The sequence below is a fragment of the Athene cunicularia genome (assembly GCF_003259725.1).
Source record: "Athene cunicularia isolate RWA chromosome Z unlocalized genomic scaffold, athCun1 chrZ_part1, whole genome shotgun sequence".
Lineage (NCBI taxonomy): Eukaryota > Metazoa > Chordata > Aves > Strigiformes > Strigidae > Athene > Athene cunicularia.
In genome coordinates, this window is record NW_020799142.1 from 22,688,552 (window position 1) to 22,715,156 (window position 26,605).

At 38.1% G+C, this 26,605-nt stretch overlaps 2 protein-coding genes across 2 annotated transcripts in view; one reads left to right on the forward strand and one right to left on the reverse strand.

Moving 5' to 3' along the window:
• Positions 1-7,901, forward strand: part of PTGER4 (prostaglandin E receptor 4) — a 10,782-nt gene extending 2,881 nt beyond the window's left edge. Inside the window, exon 2 of the mRNA XM_026865690.1 lies at positions 5,771-7,901. Coding sequence (XP_026721491.1) covers positions 5,771-6,364 — 594 coding nt within the window. The 3' untranslated portion in view covers positions 6,365-7,901. The remainder of the gene's footprint in view (positions 1-5,770) is intronic.
• Positions 7,902-12,532: 4,631 nt separating this feature from the next.
• The window catches only part of TTC33 (tetratricopeptide repeat domain 33), a 52,361-nt gene continuing 38,288 nt past the window's right edge, over positions 12,533-26,605 (reverse strand). The window contains exons 3-4 of the mRNA XM_026865692.1: positions 23,299-23,430; positions 12,533-14,253 (exon numbers count right to left, since the gene is read on the reverse strand). Of these exons, the coding sequence (XP_026721493.1) occupies positions 13,903-14,253; positions 23,299-23,430 (483 nt within the window). The 3' untranslated portion in view covers positions 12,533-13,902. The remainder of the gene's footprint in view (positions 14,254-23,298; positions 23,431-26,605) is intronic.

Sequence of the window (26,605 nt, forward strand, 5' to 3'; positions counted from 1 at the left end):
GGTGGGGGTGTATGGAATCAAGAGGGAGGTGTTACCAGAAAGGGAGCTGGATTGTTGGCTGTTAAAATTAACGAGCCTGGGTGGGGCAAAAGGTTTACTATTTAAACGGTAGCTAGTGAAAAACTTGTATACAACAAAAGGTAAGTGAAGGTGCAGGTGATAAAGTTGTGTAGCTCTCTAGGGCCTTGATTTCACTACTCAGACACAGTGTTACCTTGGGAGTGTTCATGTAAGTTAGCTTTCCCCTGCTAAAGCAGCACATGTTTTCTGTATCTAATATGAGGTGAGAAACTGTCATTTCACTTAGATGGATGACTAAGAAAAAAAGGAAACTTTCTTCTAAAAAAAAAATAACCACACATATACACATCATCACAGTGTCCACTGTGGTTAAATTTCTTCCTTGTTAAGTAGCTTTTGTAGGTCATTTGCCTCCCCCTGCGGGAATAAGCTATAGCCATACATGCTTCTTTGTGCCATGATGTACTGCAGCATATGCTGCTTTATTACGCCCTCTGATTGCCTACAGACAGAGGGCAAGAATTCAGAAACTCAGAGAAGTGACACTTTATGCCATAAATCCCCAGAAAGAGCCACTAGCAGAGACAGGTAAATCACTAATATAGATGTACCTTTTCATGACTCAGAGAAGTTTTAAGGAGCCCTCACCAAGCAAGAGGCTCATCTGTAAGAGAACAACCTGACAGTCATCAGGAGCATGCAAGTGGTGAGATTGTGGTGGCAGCATGATTCAGATACACAAAGCAGGCTCAGAGGGTGCTTTGTGACTGAACTTTTCTGATGAGCTGACTTCCTACTGATGATTTCAGCTGAATAAACCAGCACTTAAGTCAAAGGAAAGCAAATTCTGAAAGAGAGACATAAACATCTAATATTTTAGGACGAACACTTTCACAACATAATAAAATAGCAGAGGCAGTCCAGCAGGCTACATTTATTAGGGTTTGACAAAAAATTTTCAAGTCTTAAAATATTAAATAGCCCTGAAATAATAAGCAAAGGCTTGTCTTGATTTAAAAAGTGGTTAAAGAACAGCAAGCTGAGTCACAGAACAGCAGTTTTTAATAATGAGATGCTCCAGCGCTCAGTTTACAAGTAGGGTTGTTTAGTGTCTTAATAATTTATTCATAAAATCAGCAAAATTTTACAGTGACAACACGTGCTATAATAAAATTGTGGTGGATTGTGCAAAATGCTGGATGAACTTGACAGAATTGAAGGCTGTTAAAATTTTTCAAGGAAAGAAAAGTTGAAGGAAAAAAACATTAGCGAAAGGAAACTTTTGATATAATCTCATGTGCTCTCAATGTGCAGAAATTGATGGGAAAGCCATGAAGAAGAATCTGACAATAGTTTAAAAATGAAATAAAGAAAATACATAAATTGTGTGTTGACTCTTGTCTGCACTCCACACTGGTTATCTCATCTTAAAATATTGTGAGGTTTTGGAAAATACAATTGGATAGGCTTAAAAGTAGGGAATATTTTATATTAGGAGTTTTGTCAAGAACAGACTAGAAATTATTATCCAGCCTTTAAAAAAAAAAAAAAAAAAAAAAAAAAAGCTGTTTCAAGAGTAAATAGGCACACATTTCTCAAAATCTGTAATTCACTCCAGCAGTCTGTCAGACACTCTTAAGATTTTTAAGTGCATGATCTTTTTCTAATCCTAACCACTGAACATTGTTGTTAAATTACAGTGAGGTGCAAAATAAAATACAATGTTTCAGAGTGTACATATTGTTGATAGCATGAAATAATCAGGATTTTTTAACTTAATGTTTAATTGATCTAAAAGTTGGATTGTTGGATTTTTCTTTTGGCTTGGTTGGTTTCAGCTTTTCTGTTTAAATAGTAAGGACTGTCTTCAACGAGCAGCAAGGTGGCAGACACGATTTTTGAGCAATGGTGTAGACACCAAGCAGATAGCAAGACCTTTAAGGGGAAAGGTTATTGGCTTGTAGAGCTGAAAAACTTGTTCCTGCTTACTACTGTATGGTTTTTTAATTTATCCTATCAGTATGTGGGGAGATTTTGAGGGCAGGTAGAAGCTGTGAAGACAATTACCAGTGTGACTGTAACTATACAAGTCACATTATAGTACTTCATAGGATTATAAATCATGATTTGCATCTGTAGTTAGTAAAAAGGAAGAGCAGCAAACGGCACATGGGACTCTGATCCTTCAAGTACCTTTCACTCCAGCATAAACTTAACATACCTTGGAGCTATGTACTTCTTAACACAACAACAAACAAACTCCTAGTACTTTTAAGTTACTTTGCCTGAATTCTGCAGCTACAGAGCTGACATGTAAAATGCATTCTTTTGAGATTTGACTTGTTCAAGTTTGCTTCTTTTTTCAATTAGGATTTCAAATTACACAAATTCAAGCATCAGGTTTGCTAACTTAGTAGAGGATTCCACTTTACCCAGCACTTAGATGATGCAAGGCAATGTCCTTTATCATGCTACTTCCTGCAGCAGAAGACATGTGGCCAAAGCAGGATATCTCTCTTGCTGTTCTTGTAGGTGATACATTAGTAACTGCTGTCTCACCAGCATGTGAAGAAATTATAAAACTGACATTCAAACGCTAGTTAATTTTTACCTTACTGTGATTAAGATGTAATCCTGGCAATAAATCTGAATTGATAAATGCATTTGATATTCTGGGGGGCTTCTAATAAAAGATATGGGATGTTTCTGGGAAGTAGAAACAGCTTTGTACAGTCCCAAGTTTTAACTAAATAGGTCCCTGTTACGAATCTTTCACCTATGCATGCTGCATATCTGTCAAAAGGAGATGAAGCATGCAGAGAAAGCATAAAGCAGGCTGCACTGTGTAGTTAGTGATTGTCATTTTCAGCCACAGATTCAGCACTTAAAGGCATTTTTGTCTTTCCTTCTGTAAAGTCTGCCAGGTAGACAAAGGTGAAATAGGTACCTAAATTTCATATGTGGCTTATCAAAAAAACATTCCCACCATGAAATCACTAATGTGTAACTACAGTTCCAAATTAAAAAAAAAAAAGTAGTCAGGTCTCCAAAGTTGACAGTGTACTTCTTCAGCTGTCTTTGAAGTGTGTCTTCTGTGATCTGGGTGAATTTATCAACAAATACCCCTCTCTGTCACACCTCTAATTTTGCATTTAGTTGTAGGAGCTGCTAGAAGTCCTCTACTCCTACACCATTGTCCTTTGGACTCCTGGCTCTCCAGGCCGGTACCCGTCCAATGATCAACTGCTCAAACATACAGGCCAGCATTTACGCACTTTCAGGGTGTATCCCCCTGCATACGGAAGTCTCAGTATAGAAAAAGAAAAGGAGCATTTGGAAGGAAACATTATTAAATCCCCTGGGGAGGTGTGACCTTTGTATATTTATACATTTGACCTCCTATCACTTTGGAGGGGAAGATCTCTCACACAAATGGTCAAGTAGGTACGTCAAGAACCTGCAGAGCCAACCAGTGGTTGCCCGTTTCCATTCGCCATCCTCCTGCGGGACGCGGCGGCGGCAGCCCCTCGGCGCAGGGCGGGTGCGGGGCCGCGGGACACCCGCGGAACACCCGCGGGACACGCGCGCCACCGCGCGGTGCGCTCGGGAGCGGCGGCGCCCGGTGGGGTCAGGGACTGGCTTCCCTGCGCGCCCCGCCACATCCCCCGCAGACGGCAGGAAAGTTTGACTACGGGCACTTTTAAGGAGTCATCAAAAAATACCAGCCAAACTGTAGGGATTTAAAAATTTTGTCCTCTGGAGGGGCTGGTGGTCTCTCAGCCAGTGATCCATGGAATCGTAGTATCCTGTAGGAGGTGAATATAAAATAAATGATGAAAAAATCTTGAGAGTAAAGCTTAAAAGAAAAACCCATAAAAATAAGTTCAATACGCGTAGGAATATTCTCTGAAGTACTTGAATTGCATGTTTGGCTTAAAAGAACAATAAATTAGTTGTCACAAAGACATCTGCAGTGTTAGAAATCATTAGGAAAATAACTGGGAATAAAAACTCAAATCATTATAATGCTGTATAAATTCAAGATTTTCCCATATTTTTAAGTCTCTGGGCAGGTTTTGTTGCCCATAAACCTAGAGAAAAGTGCTCAGAAAGAAACTACAGGCAATCATGGATCTGACAGTCAGTTTGAGAGGGACTATAGGCATAGGACTTCCAAAGAGGGACTCCACATTATTTTAAACATACCTCACTGACAGGTTTGGAGCACACTCAGTCTCTGGCTTCTGACAAACCGAATGTCACCACACTGCCCTGCTGCAGGAAAATTTCTCCAAACAGAATTGTGAAATTTTTCACCAGACTTGGACAGCTTCACATGCGGAGTTTATAATAAAAATTACTTGAAGTCTGTTCTAGTTTGGCTCATCTATTTAAATGCTTGTCTGCCTCCTTGTCCATAGCCTCCTGGCTAGGCAAGACTTGATTAATTTCAGGAGTCAATGATGAGACTTTAAAAACCTGATAATTTTGCTACTAGATTTTTACTGTATCAGATAAGAAGATACCCAAGGGATTTATTTTGACTTACCTTAAGCAATCTGCAGAAAACAGCATCTTCCATTATCAGTTGTTTTCAGTGGCATTCCTAGGCCTTACTATAATTGGACACTGTATAAGTCTTGCTAAAATGGAGAACAGCTATTTGAGACTGATCAACATAACAAACACGTGATGCCATCCTCTTTAGTGACACTGAAAAGATACCAACTGATATCAAAGAGCTGGACTGTGCCTTTCAGTAGCATTTACAAGAGTGGCATCTAAACTAGGAGACGGACTAAGTTACTGTTTTTTTTCTTGGATCCAAAGGAATAAGCTGAAGAAGACAGTTCTGTATAGAAGACAGAATCCTTTAGATTTGAATTTTGTGGATGATAAACTAAAATTGATTATTAAATGGTCACTTCATGCAGCAACTTTAACATCTTAAATTCTTGACCATCTGTATTTTTGTGCTTTTCTAAGTAGAACAAAAATTCTGGCTCATGCAGGAGAGCAGAGCACTCCAGTCCAGTGTAGCAATCATCTCATCATTCTGACCTATTAAAAATCTCCTAGCGGGAAGACCTTTCCTTTTTTATTTTTATTTTTTTACATTTCTTTTTTCCAAACCATGCTGCAGCAAGCAAACGGTTGAGGGTATACAACTAATGCGAGTGAGGAAAGGTGCCAGCAAAATGCATTTCTGCACTTGGGAACTGAAAGCTCTGGACGTGTTTCCAGATTCTAGGGTACTTGAATTATAATCTGTGTTTCAGTTTGTTTCTAAACAAATATTTATTAGACCTTTGCTTGAGGAACTGATTGTCCAGGTCTCCTGTGTCAGACACTTCTTTGCAGATAGCATAAGACTTGAGGTATATCAAGGAAGCAGGACACATGTCTGCATCTTTGGTCCAGAGTTCTACAAGGAAAAAGGAATTTTTAGAAACATCAGCCAAAAGTCAGAGGTTCAAGGATTAATTATGATGAAAAGGAGAGAGAAAGAGCTATTACTTTCCTGCCTGTTACAAAGAAGACCAATTTACAGCAGATTCATCTCTCTGATTTTTTTGCTATTTCCAAAAATAAACTCACAGCTGCCAATATGAGATGCCTGGCTTTGCCAGCCTCCTCTCTTGTGGTAGCTTGCAGTAGAAAATCTATATCCCTGCTTTGAAATGTAAACTTTGATTTCCTGGTGTAATTGTATAATTGTGTCTTTCTTTTCCTCCATCTCCTTGGGTAGGTCCGTGTCTTTGTGAACCAGCTGTACCAGCCAGAATCAGTGAGGGATGTGAGGCAAAACCCTGACCTGCAAGCCATCCGCATTGCCTCGGTGAACCCCATTTTGGACCCATGGGTCTATATCCTCCTCCGCAAGACTGTGCTCAGCAAAGCCATTGAGAAGATCAAATGCCTCTTCTGCCGCATTGGAGGGGCTCGGAGGCAGCACTCGGGGGGCAATTTCAACTGCGTGGATGGCCGCAGGACCTCCTCTGCCATGTCAAGTCAGTCACCCTCCTTCATCTCCCGTGAGCTGCGGGAGATCAGCAGCACCTCTCAAACGCTGCTCTACCCTCCAGAGTTAAGCGAAAGCAGCACTGGGGGTCGTGCGCTGCTTCCCGGCCCCAGTGCCAGCTTGGCTCAGTCTGACACTACGTCAGTAAGGACACTGCGTAGCTCGGAGACCTCAGACTCTTCACAGGGACAGGATTCCGAGAGTGTCCTCCTGGTGAGTGAAATCAGGTCTGGTGGCAGGGCCAGCTCTACATCCAAGGGCAGCCCTCTCCAGGTCACCTTCCCCACAGAGACATTGAATTTATCAGAAAAGTGTATATAGATAGCCATGAAAGGCATCGACCCTGGGGATACTTCCTGGTACATTGGAAAAACTGGTGCAATAGATAGGTGTTCTGCCTATTCGAGGGGAGAGGGGTTCAGCTGTGCTCCAAAGGGCTATTTTTCTCTTGCCATATGATGGGTACATTTCTTTTAGACTACTGAGGACTGCGTGGAACAGACACAGCACTTGGGGCCTGCCGTCAGAAATGGTACAAGGCAGGTCTAATGGGACTGGAAACATGAACTGCTTTGTCTTGTTCTGGGACACAGGAGAGCTGCTGGGCCTCTGGAAATAGAAAGACCCATCGCTTTATTTTTTCTTTCTTTCCCTTTTTAAATCTGGTAGAACTGTGTTTTCTCTCCCCGTGGTTGCTCAGCTATCAAGAGTTTAAGCTTCTGGTACTAGAGCTGAAAGTGAGGCAGCTGCTAGAACTGGACACAGCTACTCTGGGAGCTGCCTGGGGCAGGATTTTAAAGTGTCTCACTAAAGCATGAAAATGTGAATTTTTACCAGTGTATATATATCAGGATTGAACATATTTAAAAGTCTGTTCTTCTCTATGAGAAGGTTTTTTATTAATACAAGGTATAAACGATTGCCAGCCTTCTCTTCCCCCAGTATTTCCTGCTGATAAGACATTCTTTATTTGTTGTCCATGCTAGATTCACAGCTGATGAGGTAATTCTCTAGCTGAGAATACATAAGCACTTTCTGAGTGAAATGGGAATATGTGCGCTATTAAGAGAGAAAAACAGATCCTTTCAGTTAAGAATATTCTTTTCAGTATATGTACATACTAAAAAGCCAGATTTTATTTATGTGCTGAGAATGTTTCTCTGTGTAACACATCCGCACCTCTCCGAGTATGTTGGCCCACAGCCTGCACACACTTAGGCACACACTTAACATCACCCATCAGAGTAGTCCCTCTGCTGCCAGGGAGACTCCTTACATGTAAAGTTAAGGATGTATAGAAGTGCTTTCAGTATCAGGGCCTAAAACTTTCAACCCCTGGTTCATAGTCTTAATATTCACTTTAGTTAAAGCATCACTGATGTAATAAAGGTATTTTTTCATAACATTTATCATTTTACTTTAAATAGTGAATAGAATTTTATGACTGTGTAATCTGATACTCCACCAAATAAATGTACAAAACCATGGAAGCAGAATCTTCATTTAGAAGTATAGGTTACATAGAACCATATCCTGGTCTTGAACCCCTCGGATATCATTTGTTCCTAGTTTTAATGGCAAACACATCACCAAAACCAGCTGTTAACCACTGACAAAAAGGAGTTTTGTGTTTTATAAGGGTTAGATCTCGTTTCAGAAACACTGTTTATCAAAATAATTCTGTACAGATATTTGGAGGATGTTTTGTCAAATATTAAGCATGTTATGCTGCTTAAAGTGTTTTCATGTGAATGCTTTATTGTAATGAAAATCTTGAGCCTGATGTTGATATGTTTGAACAGTTGTACTGACCAAAGTAATTTTGGGGATCACAATTAAATGGAAATGTTCTGCTTGATCTCAAATGTTTATATGAGTCTGCCACTCAGTGCCAACGCCTCACCTTAACAAGCCTCCCATCTTGGAACGCTTTGTGCTCAGCTACTGTCAAAACATACTTTGTCCTGTAAGTTTCCAAAACACCACAGCATGATCAACATCAGCAAGAGGCAGCCATCTTCAGAAAGGTCCCCAAAAGCACCAACATAAATCCATGAAAATTCTTTATGCAAACAAACAAAAATAATTTTCCTTTAACAGGGGAGCACTTGAGTTTACTTGCCTTGATACATGTAGAAAGTCAAATGAAATCTCTACACAAATATTTGCAGCAGAAGCCACTTTTCCACCAGTTCAGCTGGAGAACAATATTACTCAAGTTCCTACTGCAACTACAGATAAAGATCTGCCTGAATTCTTTGCAATTAAACCACTTAACTATGGTTTGTTGCTTACTAGCAACCAACAAATAGAATACACTCACCGTACTTCCCAAGGCAGGAAACAGTACCTGGCAGAGTGGAAGGTGGGACTGCCACCTGCAGACACACCGCCTGTACCAATACCGGACCACACCTTTGCAGCCAGCCCAAAGCAGCACACCAATGTTATTGGTACTGTATGCAATGACAGAATTAAATATCAACAGTGTATAATAAGTATTTAAATAAGCAAAGGTATATTATTATTAATAATAATTGGGGTTTTATTTTAGTATTTTATTAATATTTTATTATTATTAGTCATCATTACTGATGAGAAATACATGTGGTCTGGAAGAGCTTTAAGCAAGAATAGCCCATCTTCAGTAGCTGACCTTAGAGCTTCCCTTAGCAAACATGTACAATAAGCCTGAGGTGTTCCTCCTGCCCACAGGATTGCTGGTGTGTCAGTAGTGGACTGGACTTGCAGCACACAACATCATCAACACTAATCCCTTCTGTAATGAACTCAAGGATTCCCAACCACCCACAGATTACAAAGCCTTCTGAGCAATACTGGAATTGCCTGCCACAACTCAATGGCAGTACACAATGACAAAATGGGAGCACCCCTACTGTCCGGCTGCAAACACAGATGGGCGTTCAGAAGTAGCCTGGCTAAAAGGACTGACTGGGCAAGTGTGCCTTTTTTTAGGGTGACAGACTATTACCTCACCTGCCCGACCGTCCTGCTCAGCTTTAGCACCCTCCTCCATGCTGACCACATGCATTACTGAATTATCTTCCTCAGCCTCCCTAAGCATAACAAGTCTTGTAAAATAAAGCTACAAGTTTGTAGAGGTTGATTTGCCACATGGAAGTTAAAAGGTTATTTTTCTGCTAGGTATTATGAGTAGTTTCCATATGTTCAAAGGGGCTTTTAACAGGTTTCCTTCCACTCCCGATCACCAGAGATCCATGTGCCCCCAAAGGCCTGGCTTCCACATCTGCATCTACCTTCCCCAGTCCTCTGTATTCACAGAAAATACACTAATTTGCCATTCAAAAATTTATCTTACCAAAATTATATCTTCCTGACTCCATCCTGCTAGTCCTGACTGGCAGTCCTGCTTCTTCATGTCCAGCAGTCTGTCCTGCCCACACATCCCAGACTACACTTCCCAGAAACCTTTCCATCCAGAGACAGTGCTAGACCTCCCATGCCCACATCATACCTCAAACCCCAGTCCTAATTCAGTTTAACCTGTCCTGTGGCATAGCTTGGAGAATCTAACCATCACAGGATGACAGCCAGTATCTGTAGGAGACAGTGTCTTCTATGAAAATTTGTAATTATAGTATCAAAGATTCAAATTAAATTAGCATTATGACTGGGTCCAAGTTTAGGATGTAGGATATACTGACAGAGGGCTTGGACTATAAGGGTGGGCTGTAGGATCTTGTTTTAAAGCAAGCTAGTACATCTCTGCTGCCTGCAACACTCATGCCGCCTAACCCAAACTGGTGCTACAGACACAATGCCAAAGCACCAGCAAAACCAATGTAATCCACTATCTTCAAGTGCTACCAGCCATCGTCATAACAAAGAAGCTTTCTACAAAATTTTTATTTCTGCTACTAGACAAAACTGCAAGTCTCATCTACTTAAAGCAGCTTTACTCTCAGAGCTACTAAATACCACCAGACCTTTCCACTCTTAGGTCTTGTTCTAGACATGCCAGCTTTACTGGATCTGGAAACCAACCGATACCTAAATCACCTTCTTTCTGAATTCAGTCAACCCATTCCTCACCTCTCATCTTTGCCCTTCACCATTTACCCTCTACAACCCTTAGAGCTCTTACAGTTGAAGCTCTTAGAAAACCAGCCCTCAAAATCAGGCCAGTGCATCTGGCAGGATCCAGCAATCATGCATGCTCATAAGCTCCTCCTGCTTCTAAACTATCCCTCTCTGGAGGTTACCACAGGCCAAGGACTCCAATCCATTTGAGAACATGATGTTAACATGACAACGACCTACAATAAACACATGGTGTCTGTAACCTGTCAATAAACCAAGCCCACATGCTTCAGCTTTCCTGTGTCCCCGTTCTAACTACACTTACTACAGTTTTATACCTATTATATGATCTCAAAATAAATTAAGAGAGCACCTGCCCACAACACTAGTTTTTACCTCCTTTCCCTTGGTTTTAGGATCTGGGGAGCACTTACCTTGCATGGCCCATTAAGTTTCCAATGCTACCTCTCTAATCTTGATCCCCAACACCAACAGATACTCAGACAATTTTCAGGAATTAGAAAACTAGAGACTTTTTTTTTTTTTTTTTTCTCCTCCATAACTACAAATTAGACTCACTGTTATCTGATCCATTCTTCTATCTTCTACTATTGTCAAAAAGGATTTATTGTCTGTCAGTATAATCTATGTTTAAGTTTTTTAAAGGTACTTATCTCAGTGTGTAAGAGTAGAATTCATCTGCCCTGTTTCAGCATTTGACGTTAACTGCCAGTCAGTCTCCTTCAGCTTCCTTTGTAGTCAATGGAAATAATTAGGCACCTTGGGAGGCTGATTCAACTCATTCTGAGATACTTATCTAACACAAGGCATATGAATAGCCCTCTGAGGCTGTGCATTTCTTTCCACTGGATATAAAGGGATTCAAAAGGAAAAAAAAATACTTAAATGTTTAACTGCAGATTTTAAATTAAGAATTAATCCACCTAACCTACTGTTGTTGAGATTTCCTCTTCAACAACACTGCAGAACTTCAGCATTTTAATATATGATTCATATGGAAAGCAAACACACGGAAGCTACTGCAGTCACTGCCACTAGTGATGATGAAGAACAAGAAAAGTAAATTCCTGATGGCAGAGTGGGAGTGTTCTTCACAGATATCCTATTTTTGTTAACAAAGGCTCTCCTTCAGGTCCCTCTCATTTGAATACCCGAGGTTTAAAGCACTGAGCACTAGCTTTTTTATTAATTTTTCTTGAAATGTCTTTTTTTTTTTTTTTACCATAACACATTGTCATGTTCAGCAGAGACAGAAGAAGCCAACTGATTGAGTAACATTCTAAAATGGTCAGTGATAGCCTTTATTCTTGTTATAACCGAAAGAATAAACAAGCACCACTAAGCAGCAGAGAAGTCAGTATTTTATTCAAACAGATTTAAAAAATCCCATACATGCAAAACATGGCATGCTGTACAAAAACCATTGTTGAAACCATCTATTTTTTAACTTCTTCCCAATTTGAGAATAACAGGTCACAAGAACTTACCTGCTCTACAGTGCTCTACAAAACACTACAGTCCTGACAATACCTAGAATTCATAACCTAATCTAATCAGAAGGAAAGCACATTTTGTACAGTGCATGGAAACAACCACCCCTTGAACCCAGCATGGCCATAGTCCCTGATGGTGTAGATGCACACCCCTCCACTCATTTGGCCCAGCAGTGCTGAAGTCAACAGGAATTTTGTGAATCATTTCAGTGGAAACAGATTCTGTGATAACACGGACCTCTGAAAGGAAGGAGGCAGTCCTTCCTGTATGAGTAAATACATAAAGCTGACGCAAGTATAAAGCGCAAAGAAAGAAAAGATGAACTGGATTATAGCCTAGTTCCTTCAAAATGAAAACACACCTTACAGCTTCACGTACATTTCCTTTACTAGCCAGAAAATGTCTCTTTGAAGAAATCTGTTCAAATCCTTCTCATACTAACTCTTCCTGTGGCTGAAGAGATTGTATTATTTCAGTTGTTAGGAAAAATAAGATTAATAAATTCTTCAACTGGAACAATTTAAACTGTCTATCAAACCATAACTTAATCAAATGCTTATTCAGTTAGCATTTAAGACCTATTTCTGAACTGAATGAACAAATAAAATGTAGCATAGTGATGTTTTACATTTCTTAATATATTTTAGTCACTTCAATTATAATTATTTTGAATACTCAGGAGATGTTAATAAGCATAAATTTTGTGTGTGTGTGCACATGCAAGCACAGATACAAAAATTCACATATATACACAAATATATTCAGGAAGAATCTAGATAAAATTAATGAAAACATAGTAAGTACAACATAGCAATTAAGTATATGAAATGGATAATTAATTTCTGCAAAGACTGCAAGTGTCCTCTTTAATAAAGATATTAACTGAAAGTATGATCTGAAATAAATATTTCTACAAGACACTTTGTTTTGCAAAAATCACTGTCCTTCTCAAGCAATATTATTTCCTTTTAAAATGTGTTATTTTGAAAATAGAAATCAGATATGAAAAACGCAAAGATGGCTGATTTCAAAAGGTATCACTTGTCTACAGAACTATTACTCCAATGTTTTTAACATGCAATATGTTATCAAAATCAAGTAGAAATTACGTGTTCCCAATCCTCAATTCTCCAGGAATTCCTTGGTTGACCATTTTTTCCAGTCCAGTCAGGAGGTGACCATCTCTACCACATCTCCAAACAATGAAAAGAGAGCAGTCCCAGAACAGAACACATCAAAGAAACAGCCTGATCTCATTACTCTGAACTGCTTGTGTGAGGAACCAACACCCACCTTCCCCTAAAGAAAGATGAACATTAAAAAGTCTCCTATGTTATGCCTCTAAGTTAACATGATGTGAATACCCACCACAGCACCCAAATTCCAAAAAGAATAAAAAGGAAGACTCAAGCAATGCTGCCCTGAAAAACTGGTTCATTAAGAACATACTTTAAATGGCTGGTCATGAGAATTAGGAAAAACAAATTTACTCCCTTTATCAGATAAGCCTCACTAAAAAAGAAAAGACCAAAAGTAACACACTTCAGACATACGTATTTCCAACTCCCACCATTTCTCTTCTGGTGATGTCTGTAGCACAGCATTCAAGATAAGGAAATGCCAGTTTCAGTCTCAGCTGAATGTTCCTTCTCCTGGTGAAACATTTAGTAGACATTCAGGGCCTTGTTTCGTACAGCATTACCTTTTATCTCATCAGAAAGTGTTTAACCCATTCACTTATGAAAGCAATATAAAGGTTTCTACTGATTTAATTTGGCTACAAATCAGATGCCAGATCTATCACACACACACAAGCAAAAAAATAATCCATCTCTGCTTCATAGAAAACTTCTTTATAGAAAAAGTAACCATAATGAAAACAGACTTCTGATAACAGAGAACACCTTAACTGGAAGAAAAATGTTAATGAATACGGATTGAAACAGATTTTTTTAAAATCCCTTTTTCTTTTACTGTTTAAATAAAAGCTTATCAATTACTGGGAAAATGTAGACATGAAGTTGTAAAATTATGAAATACATAAAGATGAAAGCAGTTAAGCATTTTAACATTACATTTGTTCATAAGATCATTAGAATCAACTCTTGGGTTTCTTCTCCATCATCTCTGGATGGAACAACTCAGGTCATTGCTTTTTCAATTTACAGAATAACTCCAATCCTTTAACTTCTGTAGGCTCTCCCACTGATTAAAAACAAAGCAAGTCCAGTATAATAAATAACATTAGTTCTTAAAACAGTATGGCAACCCATAAGGCTGCCCTATCGAGCTCTGATGAAAAGGGTTTCATCAGGAGTTGTAGGACAATTCTCCTCCTCAGTAACAGTCTCTACTGTGCCTGAAGCAGATACAATCACTACCGTTTTAGCTGCCGAAAGAGCTTTCTCCTTCTCCGCGATGGCAGCACAGACTGCCACAATTTCATCACTTTCAAAGTCATAGTCTGGAATTGATTCTTGTGCAAGCTCTTTTTCTTTTGCCAGCGTTTGCACTGCCTCAGTCTTGGTTGCCTTCTGCTGTTCATGTAGTTTTCTCGCCCAGGAAAGGTCCTCTTTCCATACTTCAGGGTTCATTGGAAAGATGTGTAAGGACACCTGGAAACTTCGGATTGCCTATAAACAGAACAGGGAAGAAACAAGGACTGGACGCTTCAAAGCCTACACATTTCATCATAGATATTAACAAAAAAAAAAAAAATTATGTACATTATTCAAGCAAAGACAAAAGTGATTGTACTCTACTCTGTCTTTAGTGGAACAATCCTCCCTCAGCTGTAAGTTCAAGAGCAGCGTCACCCCCAAACAACTGTGCATACAAGTGTCTGAAAATAGCAAGAATGCATTATCAGGTACCTGGCAACAAGGACATAAATAAGAGTTAATTCTTATTAAAATAATTGATTTTAAGAGTTCACTATTATTAAAAATAATTAAAATTTTAAAATAACATTTTAATTTAAAATGTAAAAGAAAAAACAATTTTTGCTTTGATGGTTTTCTATCTCACTTTTCTCCTATCATCAGATATGCAGGAAGGCAAATGCAGAGATACAGTTTAAAGAAATACAGAAAAGGTATGACTGGGATTTGAAATATCACTAATAATACTAGTTTTAAATCGTCATGTAGTCATTTCACACACAGACTTAATACTATAGTAATCCTAGCCCTATGATAAGCAGTCTCTGTAACAGGTTTGTGGTTGCAAACACACTTACCTGAACAGGTAAAAGTGGACAAACAACCTACCAACTTGGAATTTGCTCTAAAAAATAACTCCTATAATCTTATAAACCACACAATATTAATACAAGTAAGTATAGTTGATACTGTTTCTCCTGTCTTTCAGTTCAATGGGGAGAAGTCTCACAAATACTCAACACGGAAGTTGTTAAATATAGAAAAATGTGACCATCTAATCCAGTAAATGTGATATTTGGCAATGAGATTGCTACAATACTGGAAAAATGCTAGACCAAGAATTACAACTGTATTCTATTTATTTAACAGCGAAAAGTAAGACTAACCTTACCTACTCAGACTCGGGCATATGTGTATTTCATGTTTATGACTGTATGGTCAGTTATGGACCTGAGTGACCAAACTCATGTGACAATGTACAAATCCTTCCTGTAAGGTGGGGAACAGTGATGATACAGATTTGGATTATATTTGGGAAGAGTTCTAGCAACTTGCATATAAAGACTTTAAGGACGTATGAACAACCACTGAATTTCATATTCTGCTGTAATTTATAAATACTTAATGCATGCAAATTAATTTGGAAAATCCTAAATTTTCATCTGAATTGACAGAAACTGCCAATTCATACTTCTGTTAGCAAAGATTAATATACAAAATCCATATGACGTGAACTCAGCAGACAATAGATATAAATCAGATTTAAGAAATGCTGATTATTCTATCAGTATTACTGCTGTTGTAATAGGCAGCCTTTCAGTTCCAGGAAAACAACCCAAATATTTTATTATTGGTCCAGAGCCAGTTCTGAAGTGTAGGAGCATGCTGAACTTTAAACAGAAGGAAGAGTGCAGTTTAATTCTTGCAAAACAGTGTCATTTTATTCAACTTTGCTAGCTTTCAATTTCAAGAGACAGATGATCTATAAGTAAACACTAAATGCATTTTTTGTATTTTTGTTGAAAACAAAATATAAACAAACATCATCTGCTTTTAAGCTTTCCATGAAAGAGGCCACCTAATTAAAACCTATCTATATAGTTATGTTCATCCACAATAAAAACATTAAACACAGTAATCAAATATAAGGTAACATCTGATAACCTTCGAAGCTGCCTTGATGATACGCACAAGACAGCATTAAACAATCACCTCTGTAGATCTATTAGAAAAAAGATTTGGTGTGTGACATTTGTATAAATAAAATAATAAATTTTAAGTGCTGAAAAAAATCAGAGGGATTAATTTTAAAGCAGCTATACTGAAAAATACAGAATTGTCATCCACCTAAATTTTCATGTTGCCACTGTAACTGCTTGTACAGTCATTAATTTCTGTTAAAACAGACGAAAATAACAGTGCTACTTTTGATTCTCCCCTGATGGAGATGTAAATTTCCTTCTTCAAATGCCTGCCTGGCATTAGAGGAAAATGTGTTGGCATTAGATAAACTTGGTATTTCTAGCCTCATTTGAAAGGGCAGCTGTGGTCTTAGAGACCCTGCTTGTAAGGAGTAGGGGATTTTAAATGAGTTCGTAGTCACATACCTGCTTTTGCTTCTGTAGAGGAGGGAACTATAAAATCTACTGCAAGGTGTTCTCACTTGCTGAAATACAGTATTTGAAGAATTTGTCTTTTTAAAATATTTCACATTTTGTCTCACTATATATAGGGTATTCTGTAGCAAACAATCTTTCATTTGTTGCATGACCAGAATTTCTTCTAGTTTGCAGTCTTTAAATGTGAAGGGCAGTTTTGATCAGATGCTTCTTATAGCATGTTTTTCTAACACATGGTCTTAGTAATTATCACAATACAGTGACCCATAAAGAAGGTAAGGGAGCATTTTAAGAGGTTATGCAGTTCATATCTGCCCCCAAGGTCTGTATTGGGCCTTTATGTTACATCTAACAGACGCTATCTGACCTATCTCAAAGAATGCCTACCAGTGAAGATATGTATACATAGGTAAGTAATCCTTCTGTGTTTAACGAGCCTTAAATATGCATCCAACATAATAACTGGGGGTACTGATGGATTAAAAACTGAATATAAGCCACAATGTGAGCTTGCAGCCCAGAAAGCCAACCATATCCTGTGCTGCATGAGAAGTGTGGCCAGCAGGTCGAAGGAGGGGATTCTGCTCCTCTACTCTTCTCTGGTGAGACCCCACCTGGAGTCCTGTGTCCAGCTCTGGGGCCCCCAACATAAGATTCCCCTGCTCAAATGAGACCAGCGAAGGCCACGAAGATGTTCAGGGGGCTGGAGCACCTCCCCTGTGAGGACAGGCTGAGAGTTGGGGTTGTTCAGCCTGGAGAAGAGAAGGCTTGGGGAGACCTTATAGCGGCCTTCCAGTACTTAAAGGGGCTACAGGAAAGATGGGGAGGGACTCTGCATCAGGGGGTGTAGGGATAGGACAAGGAGTAATGGTTTTCAGCTAAACTGGTGTAGATTCACACTAGATATAAGGAGGAGATTTTTTACAATGAGAGTGCTGAAACACTGGCACAGTTTGCCCAGAGAGGTGGTAGATGCCCCATCCCTGGAAACATTCAAGGCCAGGTTGGAGGGGACTCCAAGCAACCTGATCCAGCTGAAGATGTCCCTGCTCATTGCAGGGGGTTTGGACTAGATGACCTTTAAGGTCCCTTCCAACATGAATTATTCTAATTCTGTGGTAATATTTTATTGGAATTTAGTCTTATTTTCTTGTACTACTCACCACGAACATAATCAACTAATTTTTATATAAACCTTTAGCATAGAGACACTTATAAAATTCTAGTATATTTAAAGACTCTTTATTACATTTCTCTTCTTTAAAAAAAAAATCCAATTCATTCAGGTATTTTCACCCTAGTTTAATAGTTTATATGATACAATCTGATGGTAAATGTCTTACCTATTTTAACTTTAAACTTTCAAGATTAACTTTTTATGCAACTTTTCTGTTCAGATTATTTCTTCTTTCAAAAAAAATTTCTCTCTGGAAACTTCAGCAAAAATAATTATTGTGTCTTCAAAAATTAGGTGAACACTTAGTATTTTGCAGTTCTTATGTTTACTAAACCATTTTATTCAAAGGTTCTGGTGCTCTCATGTTTTGGAGAAAAGACTTGAAATATAGCAGGCGATTTTCCAGATGTGAAAGGCTACTTCTGCCTTACACCTATTGGAATTTGGTAGTTTTAAACCCACAGAAGTCTCTGTTCCCATTTGTCAGACATCTGTGAGACAATGTTAGCTCAACTCTCCTATGCTGGAGATTTTCCACGGCAGGGAATTTATGCAGCGTGGATGAAGATGCATTATCCCCAGAGGTGACTCAGCCCATGTCCTCCTTGGCCCACAGCGACTGATAATTGGCAAGAGAGGCCAGAGGACATGTGCCTGAGCTTGGCAGGATGAAAACAGAACAGGAATGTAATGGCCTGTGGCAACTGATAGAAAAACATCTCCTCAGTTTCTCTGGCCCCAGGTACACGTCTCTGTGCAAACCAGAGTTTCAGAAAATTTAAGTCAGACACTGTGCCCACTTCAAGTTTCTCTTCAGGGTGCCTCTTCCTCACTTCCACAGCTTCCTTCTTCCTCTTCTTTTGATGAAGTTTCCATCCTCTTTTTGTGCATTCTTTTGCTTTGGTATTGTACTTCCATTTCCCAGATGTCCTTTTGCACCAACTCACGTCTTCCCAGCCCTCTTTCCTCACAATGCTTACTACCTGTCTGCCTTTACACCTCAGTGAGCATCCATCCCCACAAAACACTGCAGCATGCTCTGCAGGAGTCACTGTTTCAGGCTGTCTCTACCATAGAGATCTCTATGCTATGCTCTACTACATGCATGGACATAATCCAGAATGATCAAGGGAACCAAAAAAAAAAAAAAATCTATCCCATTCTAGAAATTGACATATTTAGCCCAAGAAAATTAAACCTGAAGTGATACGAATGTTCTTAACTTGTAAATCAGGGAAATCCAGGAGGATGGAAAATGTTTACCTATCACCAAATTATCCTGCTAAAATTATTACAAGGAATTTTAAAATAATGGTGAAACAACTTTCTTCCCAACCCTAGTTTGTCATATATTCTAACACTTTTAATTACAACATCAAAATGTTGAGAAGATGAACTTCATTACCATGGTTAAAGTCTCAAAAGTTCTGGGCATTCAAAAAGAATAACTAACAGGAGGTGGCCAGCTAAGTTAGTGAGTAACACTCGCAAGAACTAAGTACCCTTGCCAGAAATGTAGCAGAAAGGGCATTTAAACTTTGAGACTTATTTGCCCTTCTGCTTTCTTGACTGGAAATTAAAGTCACCTCTGAGTAGAAGATATTTTCATGCCTTAAAAAAAATCATTGGGTGGGTTATCAAAACATTTATGACTTCCAACAGTGGTTTTAAAAAAAAAAAATTACACTTTAGTAGGTGGAGACTGCAGGACTAACACAGAACCTCTGGGGAAGCTAGTATTAGTGGGCATTAACTAGTATTACCTATAACTGCGTAGGAGTGTTTAAAGCTGTTGAAAATAATTTAACAGAACCTCACTGAAAAAGCATTTTATTTTCTAAATTAATACTTCCCAAATACTATCTGATAGACTGTGTATGTGGCTGGAGTGTGGCTCAAGATGGAGTCAGCCAGACAGAAATATACCCTGTCATGTTCTATTTTCAAAATAAGTATCTTTTATCAAATCCAGATATGGAAGGCAGTATCATTTAAAGTGTGACACAAAAACTATAAATGGAATAACAAGAAATTCTAGGCCAAAATTACAAAACAAATAGCGATTTTTAAAATTGCATTGCCTCTTTTTCATTTATGCACATAAGAAGAGTATCAACTACATTAATATAAAGTAAAATATTTCATCACTATAAAACAATCCAAACATTTCGCTGTACTTAGAAGGAAGATTACCACAGCAGCATAATTAAATATTTTCATTTCATATAAACCTATAAAAATAAAATCTGAGTTATTTATCCCATCAAGTTGATAGAAACACAATTTGAAGCACAGACTTGATTGTTTTCCAGTGGAAAGCCAACCATCAGTTTCCTTTCAATTAACAAATTCTTTATGTTTCTATATGCTTACATTAGTATCATTTTGAAAAATTCCCTCGAATTCAGAATTAGTTATGTTAATTAGCTGGATTCCAAGAAGATGCAGTAATTCCTCTCTTTGCTAATCACATCATTATGTAAAAGGCCTAAAACATATATCTTTCAAGATAAATAAAAGGGCTAATGTGAGGAATCACATTGTCAAAATTTGATTCCTTTTACAAAACACAGTATCATACTTAAAGACTGCTAAACCACTCAACTACTTAGTAAAAAAACACATCCTTCAAAACAACAAAAAACATGCACAAATGGTCCATATTTACACATCTGAGCAATTAACTTTGTAATTGTCAGAATTCCAGATTTGACACAGAGGCCCCAGCTCACAACAGGGTAAGTTTAAGTCACAGATTCACAGAATGGTTGAGGTTGGCCGTTGGCCAGGACCTTCCAAGGTCCTCTGTGCCAACCCCCTGCTCAAGCAGAGCCACCTGGAGCTGGCTACCCATGACCATGTCCAGATGGCTTATGAATATCTCCAAGGTGGGAGATTCAGTCACTTTCAGTTAAGTCTTTGGTTTTTTAAATGCTGCTTTTGGGTTTTTGTTTGCTTGGTTAGTGAAAGTGTGGGGCTTACTCTGTGTCATGGGAAGAAGTGTTCTAACGAAGATTATCAGTGTGAAATTGTTACTGCATATATTGTCATCACCAGTACAGTAAACACCATTTGTAAAAACAAACAATTACAATTAAATGAGATAAATATTACAAGCCTGACTATATTTCTACAGTTTCTACATTCCTGTTGCTAAGTATACTCAGGTGTGTTCTTGAAAATTGATTTGTAGAATTCATGGAATTACTGTCTTTACAGCAATAATGTTATGCCTGCTCACATTTAAGTATTACTGTTGAACTACCCTAATTAGTAAATTCAGAATAAAAGAGCAAACAGCTTTTGTAAAAGATAAATAGAAAGGGAGTAATTTATCTCACTCTTTCTGTCACAAGTTTGACAAAACCAAACCAAAACAAATCTTTCGTTGTTTGTAAGAAATTAATACATTATGCAGCTCATAATATAATTAGACTTGTTTGGAAGCTGTATTTTAGACCTGGGAAACCTGAAATTAAAATACCATAAATTTTTTCCTAAGAAAAAACTCATCATTCATTGTGAAGTAATAAAAATATTTACAGCAGACCATTTGGCAGGATGTGGGTAGTGAAGACAGACACTGGTGGGGGAGAAGTGAAACAAGAAACAGAAGAAGCTGCTCTTGAGAAGGGTAGTAATTCCCCAATCTCAAACATTACTAAAAAGCCATGACATTTATGCTCTATTAACTTTTCTTTCTAAAAAATATAATGCAGTGAAAAATTAGAAAATCATGGTAATGAAAGACTAATGGAAAAAGGATAATTATGATTTAGATCACTCAGTCAAGAAGTCTCCCCAGGTTTAACAAAGGTTAACCAGTATGGGTATATCAATATGTATCGTTCACATTACAGTAACAGATTTTTTATAGAATAAGCAACATCAGTTACCTAGCATCCTTGCAGAAAATAAAACTTTTGAATTTCCTGAGACATATAAAAATCTCAGATATAATTTACAGGGACAATTTCAGACACGTAAAAAGAAAACAAGAAAATATTTATTGATTTTACATCCAGTCAGGACAGACCATCTACTCTTACCTTCTATATCACAAAAGCCATGGAATGTGACCAGTTATGTGACGCAGATATGCATGAATTTATATTAAATATTTCTTATTATGATACTGCAACACAAGGTAGCACAATACACATCAGCAACACACAGCTTTTGTCTTATGTTATTCTCACCATTTGGGGGTTTTTGTTTTGTGGGGCTTTTTTAATAGTACTCCTTACTACATTTTTAAAAGAAACTGACTTTGTGTGATCTGCCTCCCTCAAAAAAATCATAATTTTTTTATTCTTGAAAATTTTCAGTCCAGACATTGTAACTTTGCAAAAACACTCTAAATTAATGACAAAATTATTGATATCAAACCAGCACACAGCTACTTCTATCAGAAATAAAATAAAGCCACTATTTCTTTTATGTGAGAGCTCACAATGATTTTTCTGAAGGTCTTTGGTGAACGTGTCTGAATTAAATGAGTTCACTTACTGTGTTTCCACACTAATTAGCAGAAAACTATACTATGTATGTTACATTATTTAGAGGCCTATATCTATATGCGGAGGCTGATCTGACATGGGGGAAGAGTATCCCTTTGCACCACATTATCTAGTCAACACAGCACCATGGTGTGCAGCTGCAGCTAAAGAAATGATGCACATCAGCTACTGCACAGCATCCCAGCCTCTTAGCTCTCTTATTAAGAAAAGAAGCAACTTCAGCCAACATTTAGGGTCAAGGATCCAGAAGAAAGCATGAATGACCACACATGATTTGCTGCACCTGAAGCAGGGGAGTAGGAGACAGGGAAAACAACATACTAGAATTTTATTAGCAGGCATGTATATATGATGGAGCAAGTGCAGAGGAGGGCAACAAAGTTCCTGAAGGGCCTAGAGAACAGATCCTATGAGGAGTGATTAAAGGAGCTGGGACTGTTTAGCTTGAGGAAGAGAAAGCTGAGGGGAGACCTCATCACTCTCTACAGCTACCTGAAAGGACACTGTAGAGAGGTTGGTGCTGGTCTCTTCTCACAGGTGATTAGTGACAGAACAAGAGGGAATGGCTTTAAACTGCAACAGGGGAGGTTTAAACTGGACATTAGGAAAAAAGTTTTCAGAGAGTGGTCAGACAGTGGAATAGGCTGCCCAGGGAGGTGGTGGAGTCACCATCCCTGGATGTGTTTAAGGGTCGTTTAGATGAGATGCTGGGTGGTAGGGGAGAATTTTGTAGAGTAGGGCTGATGGTTGGACTTGATGATCCCAAGGGTCTTTTCCAACCTGAATGATTCTATGATTCTGTAAGGGATAACTGAGCCCGAGTATCAGCTGGGACTTGACACAGTACCTTCATCTTTAAACTATGGTGAGCTGTGCTGTACAGTACCCAGAATGTAGTATGTGTAGTTATGTCAACATAATTATTCTATTGCATAAAGACACCATGTATATAGTGTATAACACAAAAGGCTTAGAGCTAGGCAGGTCCTCCACAAGCCCAGCAACAAAACCACACAGGAAGCATTTGTGAAAAACAACAAAATAGAGTGGAGATAAATAACAACAACCTTTTGCCTTGCCTGCTTTCAGATTACATAAGGATATTCAGCTACCTTAATGTTTGTCTACTTTCATTCTCTGACACACAATACAGAGGATGTGGTTTACAAGTTTAGCCTATTATTGTTGTTCATTTTCCTACCAGTGCTATCTCTCCTAATCCAAGCTGGGCACGTCCCAAAGTCTGCCAGGCATCCCAGGAACGTGGGTTTCTCTGTACAGCCATTTCTGCTGCATGTACTGCTGGGAACATTTCATGTAAAGACATCAGGACCTATGACAGAGAAAGAAAGATAAGAGGAAAAAGAATAAGCAAAATTGAAAACAGAATTACATTTTCTGGTATTAACGAGGCCACCATTATTGTTTCAATAACTACGGACAGGTTCATTTTACCTATCTTTTTCTAGTTTAAAAGTTACCTAATCTCAGATAGTCACCCAGACACATTCCATAGCCCACAGAGAGAAACAGGCATGTTAGAGGATGATTCACCTGAACTATTTAAGGGATTTTATTAAAAATAGATTAATCGCTTCTGAAGGTGTGCCTCCCTCTCCCTTCCTCCCTAAAAAGCCCACATTCTGTAAAAGCATAACAGAGTACACTAAAGGACAAGCACATTGAGAATGAAACACAATACATAAGCAAGTATATTGTTAAAAAATTCCAGGTTGTATTTTTTCTGTTTAACAGAAGACTAGAATCTACCAAATAGAGTTGCAGTGCATGTAATATAATTACAGAAACAATCCCTGTAATTCAGCATGGAAACAGCCCTTAACAATGACTGTTGTATTTGAAGAGTAAGCATTCTGCAATAGTAAAGCCTTAGACATTAAGTCACCTACATTCAAAAAAAAAAAAAAAAGTGGTTTCTGAATGTGGTAATCTCTTTTACTCAGCAGTACAGGTTAGTGTCAGTCTGTTACCACAGTATTCTACTTCTTGCATTGAATCTCCATAACTAAGCCTATAAATCATAGTTAACAATACATAATATGGCTCAAAGCTTGCCTTATTTTTCCAAGACCACCGTGAGATTGGCACATTACCTGAAAACCTGCATCAGTCTGAGATCATGATTTCAGACACCCACATGCTATGGTGATAGATACCAGTATAAGAAACAAACGACAACTGCATTCCTAGAGTATGATGAGAATGTCAACCACAAGAGTAAGACTCATGTGTGGGCAACCACTTTCATCCCAACTGACCCTCAAGTATGATGAATAATATTAGAATATATTAGGACTATTGCTGCATTGCAAAAAGCATTTATTTAACCTTACTGTTCTATGATATATTAAATAGATAAATATTAGTGTGGAGTAGAGGAGGATTCAAATGCAATAATCTTGTGTATTTAATTAACATAAAGTACTTGCAGAGCACTTGATTGAGTATAATTTAAAAAAAAAAAAAAAGCTTTACTACAAAAAGTAATCTTGTACCTAAGAACCAGAGGAAGTATAGCTTTCAATAAATCCTTTTGTATCCATACTCATGTGGTTTTAATAAGACTAAATTTTTCTGAAGATAGTCTTATGGCTTCTCTTTAATTTCACTTTAAAAGGCTGTACACTGGAATTAGAAGCTCCTAAAAATCTTTTAAAAAAACAATAGCTGTACGTCATGTCATTTTCCCTTTTTTCTTCAACAGTTCTCAATGACTGTGCTTTGTAAGTGAAGTTTGTAATGAATACTATGTATTTTTCCAAAATCTTCAGTTCAACTGCATTTTTATGTGCAGTTTCTCTTAATTGCAGCAGATCTGTAAACTGAATCAAACCATTACTGGTGGATAGGCGTACGTCCAGCCAAGATTAAATGACTCTGCATCTATCAGCTAGTTTTTACATTAATCTCTTAACGTGTTTATTATCATAAGAGAAAACAAATACAAGTATACACTCACCTGAACATTTTTATGCATCTTGAGTATTCAGTGCTTCCTACCAGTACCTTCTACTGCAACACAACTCCAAAACATCTATGTAAGTATTTTAAAAATCTTTTGTACTTTTTAATGAGTTTTTCTGCTTTGTTTACTGAACTGTGTTGTTTAATAAAAGACAATTATTCCACTTTCATCTACTTATGACCACTGTAGTACTAATTTAGACAACTGCTTTAAAAATTCTCTTCCACATCATGATAGTAATTACTGTGCTCCTAGTAACTATGACATCAGCTACTCAAGGTACATTCAAACAAGTACAAATTTGAATGTATATGCATTTTGTCTGGCACATGTGTGGTTTTTTTAGTTATTAATAAAATGACCCAGCTAAACTTGTCAATTAAAATAATAAATTTATTAAGGCACACTATTTTTCTGCACTTTTGTTTTCAAGTGAAGAGATCATCAAAATGAACATACGATATGTGCAGCCCTGTCTTGGGTTACTCTACCTGTGATGTTATTGTCACTTTAATAAAACACCTCTGCATGCTAGATACCAGTGTTACTTGAAAACTGAACCACCAAACACTCAGTTATTCTACAGTGCAAAGTCATGCTGAAGAAAGCAACAAAACCCACCACTAGCATAAAGGTACCTTCCGCACAGATTTGACAAGAGTTGCTCGGTCCTTTCACTGTGGCAGGCCACGTGGCCCAGACAAAGCCAGACAGGACCCACATGTGCTGTAGCCCCCTTTGTCATACAACATGCCTGTCACACAACACTCAATGTAGAGCCATGTCAAGCACCAAATATATATGTATATACACCATCCCCCAATAAGACACAGACCAGTGTGTCCTCCATTTCATAAGTATGGTAAGTACCTAAAGGGTTACTTTACACATGTTCCCCTTAGACAGGCTGTGTCTGAAAAAGAGGGAAGCCAGGTAGTATCACCAGTAACAAAAACCCACAGTCATACTTCTAATTCCACAGACAGCATTTCATGCACAACAGATACTTCAGTATTTATACATTTATAGATGTGATATGCTATGCTATGAAATGCTACACAATGATAAAATATATCATACAACGCACAATACGATGCGATACGCAATACAATATGTAATGTGATACACGATGCAATGCATGATGCGCGATACGCTACACGATACATATGATATAAGATACGCTCTATGCTATGCTATGATAATCTTGAGTTCTGCATGACAATACAAGATGTGAGGCTTATTTTCATGGATGCAGCTACTCTGAAGTACTGCTTTTATAGCATTTCAGATCTTCCTGTGTAACTCATCACTAGTTTAAACATACTTAGAACTGAACCCCCCGCCTCCTTCCCAAATCATCTTAGTTCATTTTATCCGTAGTGCTGTCGTTTCCATGACAGTATCATTTTTAATTTTCTCTTCCTTCACATAAATTTAGTCTACATTTACACCGTGTGTAAGAGCAAGGCTATTTTGCTATTTGCAAAACTCTTTTCACTGTCTTGACTATGTTCTTTACTGT